The sequence below is a fragment of the Jaculus jaculus genome, chromosome 2 (assembly GCF_020740685.1).
Source record: "Jaculus jaculus isolate mJacJac1 chromosome 2, mJacJac1.mat.Y.cur, whole genome shotgun sequence".
NCBI lineage: Eukaryota > Metazoa > Chordata > Mammalia > Rodentia > Dipodidae > Jaculus > Jaculus jaculus.
Window position 1 is genome coordinate 81,467,883 of NC_059103.1, and position 20,507 is coordinate 81,488,389.

Genomic DNA, 20,507 nt, shown 5'->3' on the forward strand with positions numbered 1-20,507 from the left:
TAGGTTGCCTCTGCTCTATTCACAGTATTTTTTGCCATACAAAAGGCTTGTGATTTAATTAGGTCCCAGCGATTAAGCTGTGGTTTTATTGTCTGAGCAGTTGGGGTTATATTTACAAAGTCCTTGCCAAGACCAAATATGTTGAAGTGTTCCTTCTACTTTTTCCTCTAGCAGTTTCAGAGTTTCAGGTCTGATGTTAAGGTCTTTGATCCATTTGGACTTAATTCTTGTGCATGGAGAGAGATAAGGATCTGTTTTCATCCTTCTAGAGATACATATCCAGTTTTCCTAGCACCATTTGCTGATGAGGCTATCTTTTCTCCAATGAATATTTTTGGCATTTTTGTCAAAGATCAGATGGCTATACCTAACCCTGACTTACATCTGGGTCCTCTGTTCTGTTCCATTGATCTACATATCTGGTTTTATGCCAGTACCATGCTGTTTTTGTTACCATGGCTCTGTAGTATAGGTTAAAATTAGGTATGGTGATACCACCAGCCTTACTGTTTTGTTTTGTTTTGTTTTTTGGTTTTTCCAGGTAGGGTCTCACTCTAGCCCAGGCTGACCTGGAATTCACTATGGAGTCTCCGTGGCCTCAAACTCATGGCAATCCTCCTACCTCTGCCTCCCAAGTGCTGGGATTAAAGGCATGTGCCACCACGCCCGCCACCAGCCTTATATTTGTTGCTCAAAATTATTTTAGGCATTCAAGGTTTTTTATGCTTCTAAATGAATTTTTGGATTATTTTTTCTATTTGCATGAAGAATGCCATTGGAATTTTGATGGGGATTGCATTAAATGTTTAGATTGCTTTTGGTAACATTCCCATTTTCACAACATTGATTCTTCCAATCCAAGAACAAGGGATGTCTTTCCATTTCCTAGTGTCTTCTGCAATTTTTTGCTTGTGTGTTTTAACATTTTCATTGTAGAGATCCTTCATGTCCTTGGTTAGGTTCATTCCAAGGTACTTTATTATTATTATTATTATTTTTGATGCAGTTGTGAATGGGAGTGATTCTGATTTCATTCTCTGTGTGTGTGTTCTTAGCATATAGGAAGGCTACTGATTCTGTGTATTTAGTTTGTACCCTACTACGTGGCTATTAGTGTTTATCAGCGTTTGCTGGCAGAGTCTTTAGGGTTCTTTATGTATAGAATCATGTCTACAAATAATGATAATTTGATCTCTTCCTTTCCAATTTGTATCCCTTTTATGTCTGTCTCTTGCCTTATTGCTATGGCTACGATTCTAGTACTATATTAAATAAAAGTGGGGACAGTGGACACCCTTGTCTTGTTCCTGATGTTAGTGGAAAAGCTTCCAGTTTTTCTCCATTTAGTGTTATGTTGGCTGTAGGCTTGTCTATCGTCTTTATCATGTTGAGATATGTTACTTCTATTCCCAGTCTCTGTAAGACTTATCATGAAGGGATGTTGGATTTTGTCAAATGCTTTTTCTGCATCTAATGAAATGATTATGTGATTTTTGTCCTTCAGTCCATTTATGTAATGTACTACAATTATAGATTTGCGTATGTTGAACCATCCCTCCATCTCTGGGATAAAGCCTACTTGGCTGCTGTGAATGATCTTTCTGATATTTTCTTGTATTCTGTTTGCCAATATTTTATTGAGAATTTTTACATCTATGTTCATGAGTTTGGTCTGTAATTTTCTTTCTTTGTTCTATCTATGTCTGGTTTTGGTATCATGGTGATGTTGGCTTCATAAAATGAATTTGGTAGGATACCTTCCTTTTCTTTTTTATGGAAAAATTTAAGAAGCATTGGTGTTAGTTCTTCCATGAAGGTCTGGTAAAATTCACCTGTGAATCTATATGGGCCTGGACTTTTCTTACTTGGGAGATTTTTGATAACTGTTTATATCTCCATGCTTGTTATAGGTCTATTTGAGTGGATTATCTCATCTTCCATTTCTTTCAGATTTTCAAACTTAGTTGAGTATATGTTCTTATAGTCAGTTCCTATGATTTTTTTGTATTTCTCTGGTATCTATTTTGATACTGCCTTATTCATCTCTAATTTTGTTAATTTGTGTCTCTTCTCTCTTTCTTTTAGTCAGATTTGCTAAAGGTTTATCAATCTTGTTTATCCTTTCAAAGAACCAACTCTGTTTCATTGATTCTTTGGGTTTTTTGTTGTTGTTTGTTGTTTGTTTGTTTTTCTTTTTTTGTTTCTATTTCATTAATTTCTGCCCTAATCATTGTTATTTCTTTCTTTCTAGTAATATTTGGTTTGCCTTGTTCTTGTTTTTCCAAGGCTTTGAGGTGAAGCAGTAAGTTGTTTACTTGTAACCTTTCTATTTTCTTAATCTAGTCACTTAAAGCTATAAATTTCCCTCTTAGAACTGCCTTCATTGTGTCCCAAAGGTTTTGGTATGTTGTGTTCTCATTATCACTTGACTCTGAATTTCTTGATTTCTTCATTGACCTATTCATCATTTAGTAGTGTTTTGTTTAGTTTCCATGACTTTGTGTATGCTCTTTAGCTTTCCTTGCTGTTGATTTGTAGTTTAATCCCATTGTGAGCAGATAGAGGGCAAGGAATTATTTCAATTTTCTTCTATTTGTTAAGATTTGTTTTGTGCCCTAATATATGGTCTGTTTTAGAGACCGTTCTATGTGCTGCTGAAAAGAATTTGTATTCTTCAGCATTTGGATGAAATTTCCTGTAGATATCTGTTAGGTCCATTTGTTCTATGATCTCATTTAATCCAGATGCATCTCTGTTTATTTTTTGCCAGGATGTCCTGTCAATTGATGAGAGTGGGGTGTTGAAGTCACCCACTACCACAGTGCTTTGTGTTATCTGCGACCTTAGTTCTTTTTTTTCTCAATTTTTATTAACATTTTCCATTATTATAAAAATTATCCCATGGTAATACCCTTTTTCCCCCATATTTCCTCTTTGAAATTCCTTCTCCATCATATCCCCTCCCCATCTCAATCAGTCTCTATTTTATTTTGATGTCATGATCTTTTCCTCCTCTTATGATGGTCTTGTGTAGGTAGTGTCAGGCATTATGAGGTCATGGATATTCAGGCCATTTTATGTCTGGAAGGAGCACGTTGTAAGTAGTCCTACCCTTCCTTTGGCTCTTAAATTCTTTCTGCCACCTCTTCTGCATTAGACCCTGAGCCTTTGAAGGTGTGATCAAGATGTTATTCAGTACTCCAGTCATTTCTTTCCAGCACTAAGATACCTTCTGAGTCATCCCAAGGAATGACCTTAGTTGTAAAAGCATTTGTTTGATGAAGTTGGGAGCCCCCATGTTAGATGCACATATGTTTAGGATTGTAATGTCCTCCTGTTGGTGTGTTCCTTTAATCAATAAAAAGTGACCCTCCTTATCTTTCCTAACTAATACTGGTCTGAATTTTACCTTGTGACATAATTGGATAGTGACCCCTGCTCGTTTTCTATGCCCATTTGCTTGAAACACCATTTGTGCCTTGAAACACCATTTCCCAACCTTCCACCCTAAAATAGAGTCCATCCTTTGTGGAAAGGTGAATTTCTTGGAGGCAACAAATTAAAGGATCCTGCTTTTTTATCCCAGTCTGCAAACGTATGTCCTTTGCTTGGGGCATAAAGGCCATTGATATTGAGTTATTATTGAAAGATGTGTATTATTTTTGCCATTTTTCTTGTTTGTTGTTCTTCTGGTTTTACCTTTGCTTTCCTGTATTAACTAGTTTTTGGGTATGGCTTGCTTTTCCCAGGTTCCTTATATGTATGGTTTTCTTTCTCTTCAGCATGGAGGATCCTTTGAATTATTTTTTGTAGAGCTCGGTTTGTCAATTATTCCTTTAGCTTGCTTTTGTTGTGGAATGTCCTTATTTCTCCATCTATCTGAATTGATAGCTTTATAGGATAAAGTAACCTTACTTGACTGTTGTCTTCCAAGCCCTTTTGGCTTTTAAAGTTTGTCTTGAGTAATCTGCTGTGATCCTGATGGGTTTGCCCTAGTATGTGACTTGAATTTTCTCTCTAACTGCTTTTAGTATATTTTCTTTGGTTTGTATGTTTGGTAGTTTAATTATAACATGTCAAGGAGGGGTCCTTTATAAGTTTTCTGTTTGTTGTTCTAAGGGCTTCCTGTGTCTACATTGTCATCTCTTTCTCACATTAGGGGAAGTTTTCTTCCAAGATTTTGTTGAAAACACCTACTATGCCTTTGGAGTGAAATTGTCCTTCTAGTATACCCTGAGTTCTTATGTTTGATCTTTTCATAGTGTCTCAAATATCCTGAAATTCCCATTCATACTTTCCTATTAGTTTGTCTTTCTCTTCATTGGACTGTATTAGATCTGCCACCTGGTCTTCTAGTTGAGATATTATGTCCTCTCGTTCGTCCATTCTACCGGTGAGATTTTCTACATAATTTTCTATCTCATTGACTGTGATTTTCATTGCTAGTAATTCTGACTAGTTTTTATTTATCACTTCCTTATTTATATCTTGTATTGACCTCCTTCATTAAATTGGTTTCCTTTGTCGTCTTTGATTTCTTTGAACATATTTATAATCATTCTTTTGAAATTTTCTTAGGCATTTCCTCTAAATCAGTTTCATTGGAGGTCATTTCTGATTTATTAATATTTTTGGTAGATTTATATTGTCTAGATTTTTTGTGTTTCTTGTATCATAATGTAGAGAATTTTGCATCTTAGATTAATTTAGTGCTTGGGATTTCTAATTATCTGCAGTATTATTAGATGTATCAATCAATTTGATCTTATATATCTTCAGTGTAAGAGCTTAAAAGGTGCTAGGTATAGGTCTTAAGAATCCCAGTTACCATAAAAGTGACCCTAGGTGTGGGGTTGCCTGCTATGAGAGTATTCAAGTAGGCTGAATGGAACAAAATACAGGGAAATTCTAAAATTTAACTAAATAATGTACATAATCAATTAAAAAGATCACAGAATATTTATGCAAGAATAGGTATTATGACAACCAGATCCCTTAACAAAGTCACAGTCCCTAAGGATGTGTGTTGCCCACACCCTTAATCCTGTCAACAGGGAGGCTAAGATTTTTGGTCTGTAGAGGGCTCCAAGTCAGCTTGTGACCGATTGAGACCTTTCCCCCAATGAATGACAGAAGAGGAAACAAAGGCACTATAAATCAGAAAGCAACAAATGACAAGCCCAAAGCATAGCTTATTTAAGAATGGCAAAACCAACCATTTATCAGATTTAACATATAATTTACCCTGACATGAAAGGTGCAAGTAGCACTTCTAATTCAAGCCTATATACCAGGCTTATTTGGCGGATACTGACCTCATGTAATCTCAGTTACCTTTGGGGTGGCTTTGGTCTCAGTTATACTGTGTGCCTACTTAGGTCCCAGTTTGCCGCACTGTGGATTCAGGTAGGCTAGCTGGGTTGGTGGGTTGCTATTCTGATCACCTGTGCCCGGGTGCTGTGTAGGTGAGCTCCCTTCCCAGGTCTCTGGTGCTTGTTGGTGCTTGTGCTGATGGTGGGGGAGGGGAGGCTGTGGATGGTGCCTGAATTTCTCTAGCTGGTCCTCACGATCCTCTTCCTCATGAGCTGTTCTGTTGGTCCCTGTGTCTTCCCTTCATGCTTCTTGAGTTTGTGAGTTGGCTGGCATGAGTGAAAAATCCCCTTACTTGGCTCTTCCTGCAGCTCAGGCCAAGTCTTATGGCTGTGGCCATGCAGACCTGGGGCCACTACTGCTGGAGCCACGTCTGCCCGCTTCTGTGGTCTCTAGATGCTCTGGGTTTCTCCTACTTCTCTGTTATGGTTGATAATTTATTATGCCCCTTCCCTTTTGTAGAAGAGTGTATTTTGCTGGGTTGTTTTGGCTTTTCTCCCCTAGGCTGCTTTGGCATGGTTCCAATGCCGCTGTCTTAACCAGAAGTTCCTTTGTTTCTTTTTAAATTCATTTGAGAGGAGGTAGAAGAATGGGTGTGCCAGGGTCTCCAGTCACCAAGGTCCCTAGACTTCACAGGCAAACACCTTAAATGCTAAGCCATTCTGCAGCCCTATATTTAACATCTTAATATCAAAAATAATCTTTTGTTTGGAAGAGATATGAGGGATTCTTTCCCCCTTCCCAATCAGTTTGGTACATCATGTTTTCTTGTATTGTAGCCCACTTAAAAAAGCACCTGTCACCTTGTATGAGTCCTGTAGGACTGTTCTGTAAGTCTCTAAATCTGTAGCAAGCTGAAGACAACCCTGCTATGGTGTGTACAGGAAACAGCCTTCACTTACTGTAGGGCTAAGTTGGATTTTTTTAAATCTTTTTTTTATTGAAAACTTCCATAATTATAGACATCAAACCATAATAATCCCCCCCCCAACAGATCTAGTCTCCATCATACCCCCTCCCCCTGTCAATTAGTCTATTTTGATGCCATCTTTTCCTCCTGCTGTGAGGGTTGTTGAGGTAGTTCCAGGCACTGTAAGGTCATGGATATTCAGCCTATTTTGTGCCTGGAAGATGACATTGTAGCAGTCCTCCCCTTTCTTTGGCTCTTACATTCTTTCTGCCATCTCTTCCACAATGGATCTCTGAGCCTTGGAAGGTGTGATAGAAATGTTTCAGCACTGAGCACTCCTCTGTCACTTCTTAGCACTTTCATGCCCTTTTGGTCACCCCAGTGGTCACAGCCATTGGAAAAGAAGCTTTTCTAACCAAAAATGAGAGTAGCATTAACATATGGTAGGAACATTAAGAAACGTGCTTACAGGGTAGTTTGGTGGGCATAATATGTACATTTAGCCAAGCAGCAGCAGGCATTACACCCCTAGGTCTCATGACCTCTCCCGCCATAGGTTTTTGACTAGGTTTTCAATACCAGACATGTATTCCTTCCCATGGAGTGGGACTCCAGTCTAATTAGAGAGCAGTTTCTCCCAATACAGACAAGCCACTGTTACACCCATTGGGTCGTTTGGCGTGGCTGGCCCAACCTAAAGCTTGCAGTGTCCACTGTTTATCACCACTGATGACCTCTCTCCCATAGGGCTGCATGTAGCATAGCTTTTTCCAGCCTTCTGTCAGCTGTTCTATTGGGAAGAGATTTTCAGCTCAGTTCCAGCCTGATTTCTCAATGACCTTGCTGCCCAAATGTGGAGTCTTCAGCAATAGGGTCTTACCATCTATTTCTGGTGGGCAAGCAAGACCCTTGACAATGGCCTTAACAATTTTTGTTGTTGTTGTTATTGTTGTTGTTTTGCAAGGTAGGGTCTCACTGTAGTCCAGGCTGACTTGGAATTCACTATGGAGTCTCATGGTGGCCTCGAACTCACGGCGATCCTCCTACCTCTGCCTCCCAAATGCTAGGATTAAAGGTGTGCACCACCATATCCAATTAACTTTTTTGTTGTTGTTTTTGTTGTTTTGTTTTGTTGGGGGGGGGGGTCGTTGTCAGGGACCTCTCTGGTCAACAGTATAGTGGAAAGTATCCTGTTCCTGACACTGAAATTTTTCTAGTAACAATCTATGGCTTGTGGGTGTGCCGTTGTCTAAAAAAAGTAGGTTTCCATTTTACTTATTGATAAAATCTTCAGTTTTGATTACCCCTTCCCACCCTTCCTTCAGCCTCTTCCCCTGACCTCGCTTATGCCATTCTACTCCTAGTAATCTGTTTAAGAAGGATTTTTTTTTTTTTTGAGGCAAGCCCAACAGGCTGGACTTTCTTTTTTTATGCAAGAAAGAGAGAGAGAGAATTGGTACACCAGGGCCTCTACCCACTGCACTCAAACTTCAGATGCATGCGCCGCCTTGTGTGCATGTTTGACCTTGCATGCTTGCATCATCTTGTGCTTGTGGCTTGTGTGGCATCTGGAGAGTTGAACAGGCTTCACAAGCAAGTGCCTTAACTGCTAAGCCATCTCTCCAGACTGAAGGAGGATTTTTAATCAGATGATGCTGAAGCAAACTATGGATTGGAGATAGTTTGGAAGTCACTAAAGAAAGACAAAGATGAGCTGGAGAGATGGCTTAGGCTTGCCTGTGAAGCCTAAGGACTCAGGTTCAATTTTCCAGGTCCCACATAAGCCAGATGCACATGGTGGTGCATACATCTGGAGTTCATTTGCAATGGCTAGAGGCCCTGGCATGCCCATTCTCTCTATATTTCTCTCTCTAATAAATAAATAATAATTTTTTTTAAAGAAAGAAAAAGTTGAGAAACAAAATGTATCTTGTAATTAAGCTATTTCTGTAAAACCTCTAATGCAACTTTTTGACCCACAGGTGATGAAGGAACGATGCCAGCAGATATAGCCACGCTACTGAAAACGTCAATGGGTCTGTGAAGGAAGAATTAACAAATTTCTATGTGAAGAGGAAATACCAACTTGGTGCACACAAGGACATTTACATATGAAGACCATGGGGTTTATGAACATTTGTAACTTTTTATAATTTCCATATTGCATTTCTCATAGTATGGACAACTTGTTTGCCACTAACTGGATTCTCCAGATGCTCACCTGAAATTTCGTAAAAAACCACAAATATGTCGTCCTGAAGATGTTGAATAATCATTTTACAAAGCAGTTTTCTGAATGGGGATTAGTTGGTGATTGTTTGTAACAAATATGCTAATGCTTTAGAAATGTCAGTATTTTTGTAATTATTTCTACCTCCAAATATATATATATATTGTCTTTCACTGGATAATGTGTGTAGATTTTTACATGTGCCTTATTTGACAATGCTTATGTCTTATTTTTGCTTGTCTCATTTGAAGGTTTTTATGAGTTTAAAAAATGCATCAGTAGCGGTTATATAGCTTCATTTTTCTTGCTATTTGAAGCAGATGTTCACCAATGTCATTAAGAACTCAACTTGAATCTAAAGGTGGCATTTCATCTAATAACATCCCCAGGTTCTCTTCCTACTTCTGTTAAAACGGATTTGTTTGGCTAGGCACGAAGTTGTTTTCCAATGAGCAGTAACTAAGAAACCCCCATTGTACTCCATGGGTTCATTCCTTCTGTTCATGTCCCACCTACACTGATTGTACTTATTAAATCATCTATTCCGGTGCATGTTTTCGTTGATTTCCTGCCTGGATTTTGCTTCTCTTAAAGCTGTTGCCCAGTCACTAATGCTATAGTTCTCTATAGCGTATTTCTTGCTGCCATTATCTCCACAGATCAACAAAATTTGGGTGCCATTTTCTAGTCTGGCAGAACAGATTAACCTAAACCCACTTCACTTCAGAGCAAAATGGATATGACTGTATATTGATGCAGCCTTAGGTACTGCATGGATATAGTCATTGCCTTCAACTCTCATCAAAATATAATTTACCAGTTCCCAGAATTTGCAATACATGACTAACTGAAGAGAGAGCCATTGTTCAATTCCATTTCAATGTGGGTGACAGTGACCTTTAGAAGTAAAGCTGTCTATTTGATATCTCACTCTTTAAAATTTTCTTTAACTTTTTGCCTGTCGGTCTATATTGCTGTTTTTATTATACACCAATTTCTTTGTATAACTTGTGAGTTTCATGTGTTTTGTTTTTATTATGTAAATATCATTATAAATAAACTTATTTATAAATGAAAGATTTGTTAATTATTGGAGATCATACTTTTCAAGACATCCTAACTTGCTAAGATGCTAGGTAAATCCTTTTGATTTTGAAGGTGGAGATGCTCTTACAGTGAATCTTTTTAGATATTAGAGACTCATGAAAATTCATGGCTCAGACTGAATCATGAAGGCATATTAAATATTCTGATTATGTTTCAGCATTACAGGGCCAAAAGAAATCTGCAAATGTTAATGCTACCTCCTCCTGCATCTCTCAAATCACATAGCCAAATGGCTAGAAGTCTTACCTTTTAAATTCTTAAGTGGATTTCTCTCAATTTTTCTGTGTTAATATGTCTTTCACAGTAGGCCCTTCCTTTCATTGTGGTTGTTGTTATAGCTTTATCCCTTCTAATGACATGTGGTTGGATTCTCCCTGTAATATTATGTCTCGGGCTTAAATAAAAATATTTGTGATTGTTAAACTTGTATTTTCACACCTTTTGTAATCGCTTCTAACCCTCCTTCCCCATAAGGAGATACAGTATTAGGCAATCATCTTACATTCATAATATTGTTTATCAATAAATTTGGAATTATTACTTAAGGGATGTATCCTCATTTGTCCCTCCATTGGGCTGATGTCAGTCAACACTGCAGTTCTATCAGTTGACTGGATGAAGCCTCATTTGTTAATATGTTGACAAGCTAAAGCTACTTTTGGGGGGCACAAATTGCACATGGGTGGAAAGTATGCCTTATGTGTTTTCATAGCTATTTTGGGCCTTTGGGCTTGTGGCCAGGAAGTATTGATAAGGAAACATGCATTACCCGTCTTGCTGTTTAGTTTCCGCTTGTGCAACATGTTAGTGTTCCACAGAGCACATGCCCTTAACCATTGGCATATGTTTGTTTTTTTCCTAATTATAATAGGAAACTTCATTTCTGTTTTGATTCACCACCCCTCACCACACCCTCTTTGTCTGTATGCAGAGACATTTAAGTACAGGATGCATTCTCAGTTGTCTTGTGTGGGATAAAAGAGTGTTTTGTTCCGTGTAAAAATGCAGTCTATGGGTTAAGTATTTCCTTACAGAGCCTGCTGTGATTTCACTTTATACTTTTGAGTCAGGGCTGGAGAGATGGCTTAGCAGTTAAGGCGTTTGTCAGCAAAGTCTAAGGATACAGGTTTGATTTCCCAGTACCCACATAAGCCAGATGTACAAGGTGCACATGCATCTGTAGTTCATTTGCAGTGCAGTGGCAGGAGGCACTGGTGTGCCCATTCTGTCTCAAATTAATAAAATATTTAAAAACACATGAGTCATATGAATACCTCTCATTATCTTACTTTGAATTTTCGTAATTTTGCATTAGCATTGTATTTATCACTTCTTCTAAATCTTTCCATAAAAGCTAGTCACAGTAGAATTGGAGGAAAATGCCTCTACATAAGAAAAGTCAGTGCTTTCATTAGCTAGAGTATTTGAAATTCTGTTAAAAGTTTTTTAAAATATATTTTAAATTTTTTATGTGTTTATTTGAGAGAGAGAGAGAGAAAGAAAGAGAATGTGTGTGCCAGGGCCTCTAGCTACTGCAAACAAACTCCAGATGCATGTACTGCCTTGTACATCTGGCTTTTATGTGAGTACTTGGGAACGGAACCTGGGCCATTAGGCCCTACAGGCAAGTGCCTTAATCACTGAACCATCTTCCCAGGTCCCCCAATATTTTCTTTCTCCATACATTCCCCTCTCTCTCTCCTCTCTGCACTTAATGTCTAGTATAAAATCATTTATTTATTTGTTTGCATTTTTGATGTGGCATTCTAAGTAAGCAATCCAAATTTTATAATAGCATATAAATTCAAGTAAAATTTGATGTTCCCATAATGTTACTTAAAATGGGGAGCTAGGTATGGTGGCTCAGCACTCAGGAGGCGGAGGTAGGATTGCTGTGAGTTCTAGGCCAGAGTGAGAGTGTGGCAAAACAGAACCAGACTTTCTGGAAACTAATTGGAATGCATTGTTATGTGGAAAATGCTGTGATTTGATTGCTTGCTTGCACAGCCCTTTGGCTTCCCTTGTTAGAAAGGTGATAGCAAGCTGAAACTGCAAAAATGCCTTACTCATTGGAAAGTGTGTATCCATGACCTTTAAAAATTATCCACAAGTTAGAAACCTTTTTTTGTGTTTGTGTGTGTATGTGCACATGCACATGGGCTGCCTGCTTCACTATCTTTGCTGTAGATCAATATGACTTGCCATTGCAGTTGAAGTGTCAGACTGCAAAAGGATGTCAGACTAACTGGCCTGGCTCCACCTCCCATTGCTGTGGGAACATTGAGATAACAGATGTATGTGCCACTTGCAGCTGGCTTTGTGTGCTAAAGTATTGAACTTGGACTGGCAGACTTTGCAAGTCAGCACCTTTAATCACAGAGCCATTCCCCAGCCCCACACTTGACAACATTGTTGATGATTGTATAAGTAAATTAAAAATTATAATACTCATTTAACACACTGAGAATTAAAAGTTTTATTTTTGTTATCAAAAATAGCCTGAACACGGGTTAGGAAGATAGCTCAGTCAACTAAAGTACTTGTGTTACAACCGTGAGTACGGAAGATTTTTTACTCCAGTACCCACATGCAAAGTGTGGTGGTGTGCTTCTGTAATCCCAGAGCTGGGGAAGCTAACATGTTAGCCAAGCAGTCTACCCTAAGTTGATGAGCGCCAGGCCAATGAGAGACCTTGTCTCAAAAAGGTGGATGGTGGGGGGAGGGAGGGTATCACCATGGGGTATTTTTATAATCATGGAAGTTGTTAATAAAAAAAAATAGAATAAAAAGAAGGTGGATGGTGTTTCTAAGTGATAATCGGGGTTCTCTGGTCTCCACATGCGTGCACACCCACTCACACATTAAACACAATTGTCTGACAGTATGTAACCCTGTAAGTGAGCTTTTTACATTTTGGCAAATTGTCATATTCCTGACTTTGCAACTGCCTCCTGTGCTCTTTGAATCAACACGTGCACCCCACACCCGCCTGTGACTTGGTTCAGAATGTTGGCAGTTTGGGGTGGAGCTGTGGCATTGGGAGGTTGTTGAGGTAGACCTAGTAGTGGTGGCTGTCATTTCAAAGCATGTTTTGAGGAGGTCTTTGGGACTCCTACCCTACCTCTCTACTTTCTGACTACCATGAGATAGACAGTTCTTTTCTACCACCTTTTCCCATTTGTGATTCTCTGTCTCACCACAGGCCCCAAAACTCCCAACTCACCACGAACTGAAATTTCTGAAACCTTGAGTGTTGAGAATAAGTCTTTACTCCTTTAAAGTGATTTTTTTTTGGTGGGGGGGGGCGGCTAGAGAACAAGGTATTACACTGGCTCAGGATGGTCTGGAACTTACCAGGTAGCCTCGGCTGGCCTTAAATTTATGACAGTCCTTTCTCAGGCTACCAAGTGTTGAGAATCTAAGCCTAAGCCACCATTCCCCCCCCACCACCCATACCCTTGATTTTTGATGGTATTTTGCTAGGGTAATGAAAAGCTGACTCACAGAACATTGGTATGGCGGAGTGTGACCACTGATGTGGTTTACAGAGCTCTGGAATTGGTTCAGGGGAGGCGTTTAGTAAAGTTTGGAGGCACAAGCAATAGAAAGCCTTGAACAGTGCAAGCAGAGTAAAGGCCTGTTTTCTTAGAAGCTCTGAAGATCAGAATGCTATTAGGAATGTGAATAGTAAAAGCCAAGCTAATAAAGTTTACAGTGGGAACAAGGACCTTTGGAAGACTTAGATCCCAGGCCACTGGTCACTGCCCTGAGACTTTGTCAAAAGATGAATTTAAAAGTGACAGACTGATTTGGTGGAGGGAATTGAATGGAGCACAGTATCAGGTTGCCACATGGCTGACTGGCTCTTAGCCAGTCACTGGGGATTGGGAACAAAGGTAGAAAAGAAATATGCTCAGGAAATTTTGCAGAAGAGGGGCCAGAAAGATTGTAAGAGCCGCAGGCTGAGACATCACACCCAGAGGCATCCCTTCCCACTAAAAATAACTGACTATTGCTCCCACAATGTATGAACTACAACCCCATGGGGAATACCTGCAACCCCACTGAGGAGCATCCCTAATGCAATGGGGGCAGAGACAAGGGAAAAGAGGGTACCAACACATGATGTATCTATACGAAACATGTTAATGAATATGATAAAATTAAAAAGAAAATAATATCCTGAATGCTGCTGCAGAGGAGGCTAAAGAGATGGCCGTTTCCTTGAAAAGAAGCCACCAGGGCTCAGAATGTTAGGTTTGCAGCTTCTTTTGCTAAGAATCAAGGAGTGAGACTGCCAACGAGGGTCACCTGGCAAAGGACATTGAGTTTCGAAGAAGCCAGACCCTTGTACCACTTTGCATTCTGATTAACAGTCAGAACTCTTGTTACTTCACATCTCCCCATTTTCACTTGGTACCTACATTTGGGGTTTTCACCATGTATATACTGGCAGCTCATCTGACTTATAATTCCCTAGTGACATCATATCAAGCACCCGTTCATGTGCTCATTGCCAGATGTGTATGTTCTGCAAAGTATCTCTGGTAGCTTCATTGCTGATCTCTTACTTTTGTTGTTGAGTTTCCATTAGTTCTTTTTATATTTAAGTAGCAATTCTTCATTGGGTACATGTTTTATAAAAATTTTCTCCCAGTCTGGTTATTTTATTTTACTGATTTTTAACTGGCAGTTAAAAAATATTTTCACTTATTTGCAAGGAAAAGGGGGAGAGAGAGATTATGTGCATGCCAAGGCCACCTGCCACTGCAAACAAATTCCAAATGCATGTGCCACCTTGTGCATCTGGCTTTATGTGGGTATTGGGGAATCGAACGGGATGGGTGACTGGCAGGCTTTGCAAGCAAGCACCTTTAACTTTTGAGTCTTCTCCCGATCCCTAATTGGCAGGGTTTATAGTTTCATAGTCACTGCATCTAGGACACCAATGTCTTTGTCATACACTTTTCTTTATGCCAGTCAGCTCCCTGAGCTACTCTGCCTGCCTCTCCCTGAGCTACTCTGCCTGCCTCTTGACTTGCTAGATCCCCGCAGGCAGCCCTTCTGTAGCCCACTTATGTTTGCTTTCGAATGAACTCCAAGCTCATTTCTCTTTCACTGCACTTTTATCCTTGTTTGTGGGTTCACTTTTTATTGCTCATTCTTGTGAAATGTCACATGTGTGCTGTCAGGAGGGAAGCAGGAAACATGAGTACACCCTTGGCTATGTCTGATCATGGATATGCACTGTCTAGCACTAACATGCATGATCATCTGTCATTATGTGCAGCAGTCATGAACTCAGTGATTGCAGATTGCAGAGCTGGCAGCCAAATTTTTATTTTACCTGACTACTAATAGTTAATATGTTGTAATTCACACACAAGCCACTTTGGGGTGAAATTGATATCATTTAAGGAAAGCAGTCATGCATGTTGGTGCATGTGCAGAGTTTAATAGTATTTAACATTATTTTCTTGCAGTTATAAAAAGCAAAAGCCTATTCTGAAAAAAATCAACACTAGAAACCAAATCCTTTTTAAAATTTAATTTTTTTAAAAAAATTTGTTTATTTTTATTTATTTATTTGAGAGTGACACACAGAGAGAGATGATGGGTGTGCCAGGGCTTCCAGCCACTGCAAACAAACTCCAAATGTGTGCGTCCCCTTGTGCATCTGGCTAACGTGGATCCTGGGGAATCGAGCCTCAAACTTGGGCCCTCAGGCTTCACAGGCAAGCACTTAACTGCTAAACCATCTCTCCAGCCCTAAATTTCATTTTTAAGTTTTAACTTTATTTATTTATTTGAGTGTGACAGAGACACACACACAGAGAGAGAGAGAGAGAGAGAGAGAGAGAGAGAGAGAGAGAGAGAGAGAGAGAGTGAGAATGGGCACGCCAGGGCTTCCAGCCACTGCTAAGGAACTCCAGACTCATGCGCCCCCTTGTGCATCTGGCTAACGTGGGTCCTGGGGAATCAAGCCTTAAACTGGGTCCTTAGGCTTCAGAGGCAAGCACTTAACCGCTAAGTCATCTCTCCAGCCCATGTTTTACTTTTTAAAATTTTTTTCCAAGGAAAGAGAGAGGGAGAGAGAGAGGGAGAGAGAGAGGGAGAGAGAGAGGGAGAGAGAGAGAATGAGAGAGGGCATACCAGGGCTTCCAGCTGTTGCAATCGAACTCCAGATACATGTGTCACTTTGTGCATCTGGCTTTATGTTGGTACAGGGGAATCAAACTAGGGTCATTAGGCTTTGCAGGCAAGCACCTTAACCACTGAACCAACTCTTCAGCCCTGTTTTTTAAAGCTTTTTGTTGCCAACTTTTGAGATCAGATGAGATAGAGCGCATTCAGGGGGGTATAGCCGTGGATGACAGATTTCATATATATCGACAATGTACCATGATCATAATCCCCTCCCAACACTCCCTTTTCACCCTCCTCTGAATCCTATTTTCTCTCCAACTAGTCTTTCTTCTAATTTGATGTGATCATTTTTTCCTCCTATTAGGCAGATCTTGTGTAGGTAGCATCAGCCACTGTGAAGCCATGAATTCCACAGCCACGTTGTGTTGAGTAGAAGACACTATTGTAAAGCATTCTTCCCCCCTTTGGCTCTCACATTCTTTCCCCTTTCTCTTTCACTCCCTGAACCTTGGACGGTGTGATAGAGACCATACTTTTTAATTTTTTTTTCAAGGTGGAGTCTCATTTTAGCCCAGTCTGACCTGGAACTCCCTTTGCAGTCCCAGGCTGGCATTGAACTCATGACAATCCTCCTGCCTCTGCCTCTTAGGTGGTACTGGGATTAAAGAGTTGCATCACCCCTGGCTTTTTTGGGGGTGGGGGGATTGGTTTTCAAGGTAGCATGTCACTCTAGCCCAGGCTGACCTGGAGTTCACTGTGTAGTCTCAGGCTGGCCTCAAACTTACAGCCAGCCTTATACCTCTGCCTCCTGAGTACTATAATTAAAGTGTGTGTCACCATGCTTGGCTTTTTTTTTTTTTTTTTAACAGTGGCCTTTTGATTTTATTTATTTGAGAATGATATAGAGAGAGACAAATAGAGAGAGAGAATGGGCACACAAGCGCCTTCAGCCACTACAAACAAACTCCAGACGCATGAGCCACCTTGTGCGTCTGGCTTACATGGGTCCTGGGGAATCCAACCTGAGTCCTTTGGCTTTGCAGACAAATGCCTTAATCACCAAGCCGTCTCTCCAGGACCCCTTTTGTTTCAATGAGCAGAATCCAGTACAGTGAAGACCCTGGCATGGGACGGGGTGAGTGTGGGTTCTCTGGCAGGTTGATGAAGCTGCCTTACCCGGTAGGAGAGATGACTGAGACTGGCAAAACCTGGAGCACTACAGTTTGGTTTGGGGTCTCCTTTGTATCCACCCAGCAATGGCAGGAAGGGCTTGGACTTTCTTTCGTAACGTCTCCAGCCTGGGATGGCCATCCAGCAAGTCAGGCTTTAAGACCAAAAGTGTGGTACTGCAAATATCCCAGTAGAAATCTGCCCAAGTTACCTAGTTAAAGTAAACCAAAGACTATTTGCTTTTGAACATAAAAGGCACAAAGTTTTATCACATTCTAAAATTAAACTTAATCTAAAAGGTAAATTCTTCTTAAATTCAAAACAACTTCTTATCAGGGCAAATGATGAATTTGTGTATGATTAAGAAGTTTATAAATGACAAATAGCATTATATTTGCACACAACACGGACCTTCAGAGGTTGGTTAGTGCCTTCATGTGGAAAGTAATTTTTTTTTTGTAGATAGATAAGAGACATTTTTACTACTAAATGATCTAATGGTATATACTATTTTGAAACCTGGTCCAGTATCCACCAGTCACAACAATGTATTTTCATCGAACCTAACCTACATTTTATAATATGCAAGCATGTTCTTTGTAGGACAAGGTAGAATCCCAGGTGCATACATTTCATCCTGCTGTGCCCTCAGCTGTCACGGTTCAGACTGTATACCCTTTCCTTCATGTCACAAAGTGATTGAAGATTCTTGGTTACTTCTGCAGATATCCTACCCTCAGAATGGGTGTGTGATTAATTCACTGTGTCATTTAGCTTGTTCCTTTATGCTTTAAGGGGTCAATAAATGGGACACAAGTTATTTCTGGACTATCTATGATTCCAAGTAAAATATTTGGAGTAAAATACTCTGTCATATTGGGAGAAATAATATGTGGCTATCAGACCATTAGGGTGTGCTGAGGCTGGTCACTAGCCGAGGGTGATGACAGCTGGGCATTCTCCCCTCAGGACTACGGCTTGCTCTGTATTCTATTGTGTGGGTTCCATAGTCACATTAGAATGAAGCCCATTTTATGTAACTTTATACTTATTCATGGCAAGATAGCATCTCAAACTATATCCCAGACTGTCCTAGAATTCTGTAGTCCAGGCTGGCCTCAACTTGCCTCAGTATCCTGGATGCTGCAATTAATAATCAGCATGTGTCACAATGCAATGCCTGGCTCTAGGGTTCAGGTCACACAGCTGTAGGTGTGCCACAACTTAATAGAGCTGGTTGCTAGTGTTTCACAAGCTTACTAATTGTGTCATTTACGAGACTCTATTGCCTGGAAGATTTGCACTTCAGCCAGGAAACATGTATGAAGCATCTGCTGTGCACCACATGCATGTTGAGGTGATGGAGATGGACTAGAGCACAAACTTGGACACAATGCTCACTCTGATGTATTTATTTACTAATTAATCAATCAATTGTCTGTGCTATGTGTCAATGCATAACCTTTCACATGCCCCTGGGGCACATTCCCAGACAGAGTGAGACGGGTGATGCATAAAAGTGAAGCACACTTGGGAGACAGAGGTAGGAGGATCACTATGAGTTTGAGGCCAACCTGGAGTTACCATGGGACCCTACCTCAGAAAAGCAACAACAACAACAACAAAAGGCAAACTGTGTACAATGTATTGGTGACCAAGGGCTGACTGACATGAAAGGATGCAGACCCTCATTGATGGTGTGGGGTGGTGATTTGTGTGGAGGAACTAATTATGTATGTTTGGAGCTCTGTGAGGAACAGAGACAGTACTCAAAGAAAGGGGCTAGAGACCTTTTCTAAATAAAGATTTTTTCTTTTCAAGGTAGGGTCTCACTCTAGTTCAGGCTGACCTGGAATTCACTACGTATTCTCAGGGTAGCCTTGAACTCATGGCGATCCTTCTACCTCTGCTTCCTGAGTGATGGGATTAAAGGCATGCACCACAAGGCCTGGCTTTTTTTTTTTTTTTTTTTTTTTTTTAAGATAGGGTCTCACTCTCTTACTCTAGCCCAGGCTGAGCTGAAGTTCAGTATGTAGTCACAGGCTGGCCTCGAACTCACAGTGGTCCTCCTACCTCTGCCTCCCAAGTGCTGGGATTAATGTTGTGCACTACCACACCTGGCTTCCAAAGTACTTTTAAAAGAAAAAAAAAAACAATATTAGTATAAGGTAGGGAGAAGAGCATGTTAGAGAACACTAAAAGGAAGCCAGTGGGAAGAAAAGTTCGGGTATGTGGTGAGGTGGGAAGCTGAGAATGAAGGTGGGGTAGGCTAACCTCTTTCCCACAAGTTGGGAACAGGCAGATGGTCAGTGTGACCAGACACAGTCCTGTCTTCCACAAGGGAAGGTGAGGAGTTGCCACTTCCACAGCACTGAGGTCACCTGTGGTGGTTTGATTCAGGTGTCCCCCATAAACTTAGGTGTTCTGGATGTTAGGTACCCCAGCAGGTGGCAATTGGTATTGCATGCCTCCTGGAGGGAGTGTATTGTTGGGGGCGGGCTTATGGGTGTTATAGCCAGTTTCCCCATGCCAGTGTTTGGCACACTCTCCTGTTTCTATTGTCCACCTGATGTTGGCCAGGGGTTAATGTCCACCCTCTGCTCATACCATAATTTACCCCTGCCATCGTGGAGTTTCCTCCTCGAAAAGCCAAAATAAACCTCTTTTCCCACAAGCTACCCTTGGGTGGGTGCTTTCTACCAGCAATGCAAACCTGACTGCAACATTAAAGTGGTACCAAGGAGTGGGGTTGCTGCTAGACACCTGACTGTGTGGCTTTGGCCTTTGGGAAATAATTTTCAAGAGGAATGTGGAAGGATTTGCAACCTTGGCCTAAGAGATGCCTTGCAGTGCTTTAAGTACAGCTTGATGGACTATTCTGGTCAGAGCTGAAAGACCTGAATGCACTCAGAACTATGGTCTGTGAGGTTTGGCTTATGAGGGTGAGAAAGAGCTTTGCTTGGACTGGGCTAGCAGTTTGTGTTGGAAGCTTGCTGTTATGCCCATGTCCTGAGAAGTTGTACAGGGTTGCTTTGTGTAGAAATGAACTGGTATGAGCAGAGGGATATGGCACAGAAAAAATATTTGGAGTGAATAGCTGCCTGTTCAGTATGAGAGATTACAACCTTTGAGATTGGGCCAGCTGATCTGTACTGGAGAAACAGGAAGAATGTCGACTCTTTTGAAGGGGCCTGAGTGCTCAAGGAGTGTCCTGTTCTTCAAAGTCTGCTTTATTCCCCCCTGGATTAACAAATTGGCACTGTACCTGGTATTGTAGAGTATAAGAAATGCAGGAAAGAGAGGGTCATTGAGTTTTCAATGCTGTCTTGTATTTTGAAAATGGCCATGGGCAGTGTGAAGCAGGTTTGTTGCTTGCCTGCATAGAGACCCCATGGAGCTGAGGATGAACTGTGGATTGCAGTGGAGCTGCTGGGACCACGAGATGGCTGCTAAGGAAAGCTGCCAGCCCCGAGGAAGTTTTCCAGGACTGTGAGTAGCCTAACTGGAAGGGCAGAATTAGAATGCCAGAGACTTGTTGATGGTTAGAATTATCGGACTTGGAGATTTGTCACT

General features: G+C 40.7%; 2 protein-coding genes across 6 annotated transcripts in view; one reads left to right on the top strand and one right to left on the bottom strand.

Annotated features, from left to right (window-relative positions):
• Smarcad1 (SWI/SNF-related, matrix-associated actin-dependent regulator of chromatin, subfamily a, containing DEAD/H box 1) overlaps window positions 1-10,040 on the top strand; it is a 105,054-nt gene extending 95,014 nt beyond the window's left edge. For all 4 annotated transcript variants that reach the window (XM_045143190.1, XM_045143189.1, XM_045143192.1 and 1 more), the window contains exon 24: window positions 8,263-10,040. In XM_045143190.1, coding sequence (XP_044999125.1) covers window positions 8,263-8,324 — 62 coding nt within the window. In that variant the 3' untranslated portion in view covers window positions 8,325-10,040. The remainder of the gene's footprint in view (window positions 1-8,262) is intronic.
• A 6,707-nt stretch (window positions 10,041-16,747) lies between these two features.
• Window positions 16,748-20,507, bottom strand: part of Hpgds (hematopoietic prostaglandin D synthase) — a 53,477-nt gene continuing 49,717 nt past the window's right edge. For both annotated transcript variants that reach the window (XM_004658559.2, XM_045144062.1), the window contains exon 6: window positions 16,748-17,145. In XM_004658559.2, the coding sequence (XP_004658616.1) occupies window positions 16,981-17,145 (165 nt within the window). In that variant the 3' untranslated portion in view covers window positions 16,748-16,980. The remainder of the gene's footprint in view (window positions 17,146-20,507) is intronic.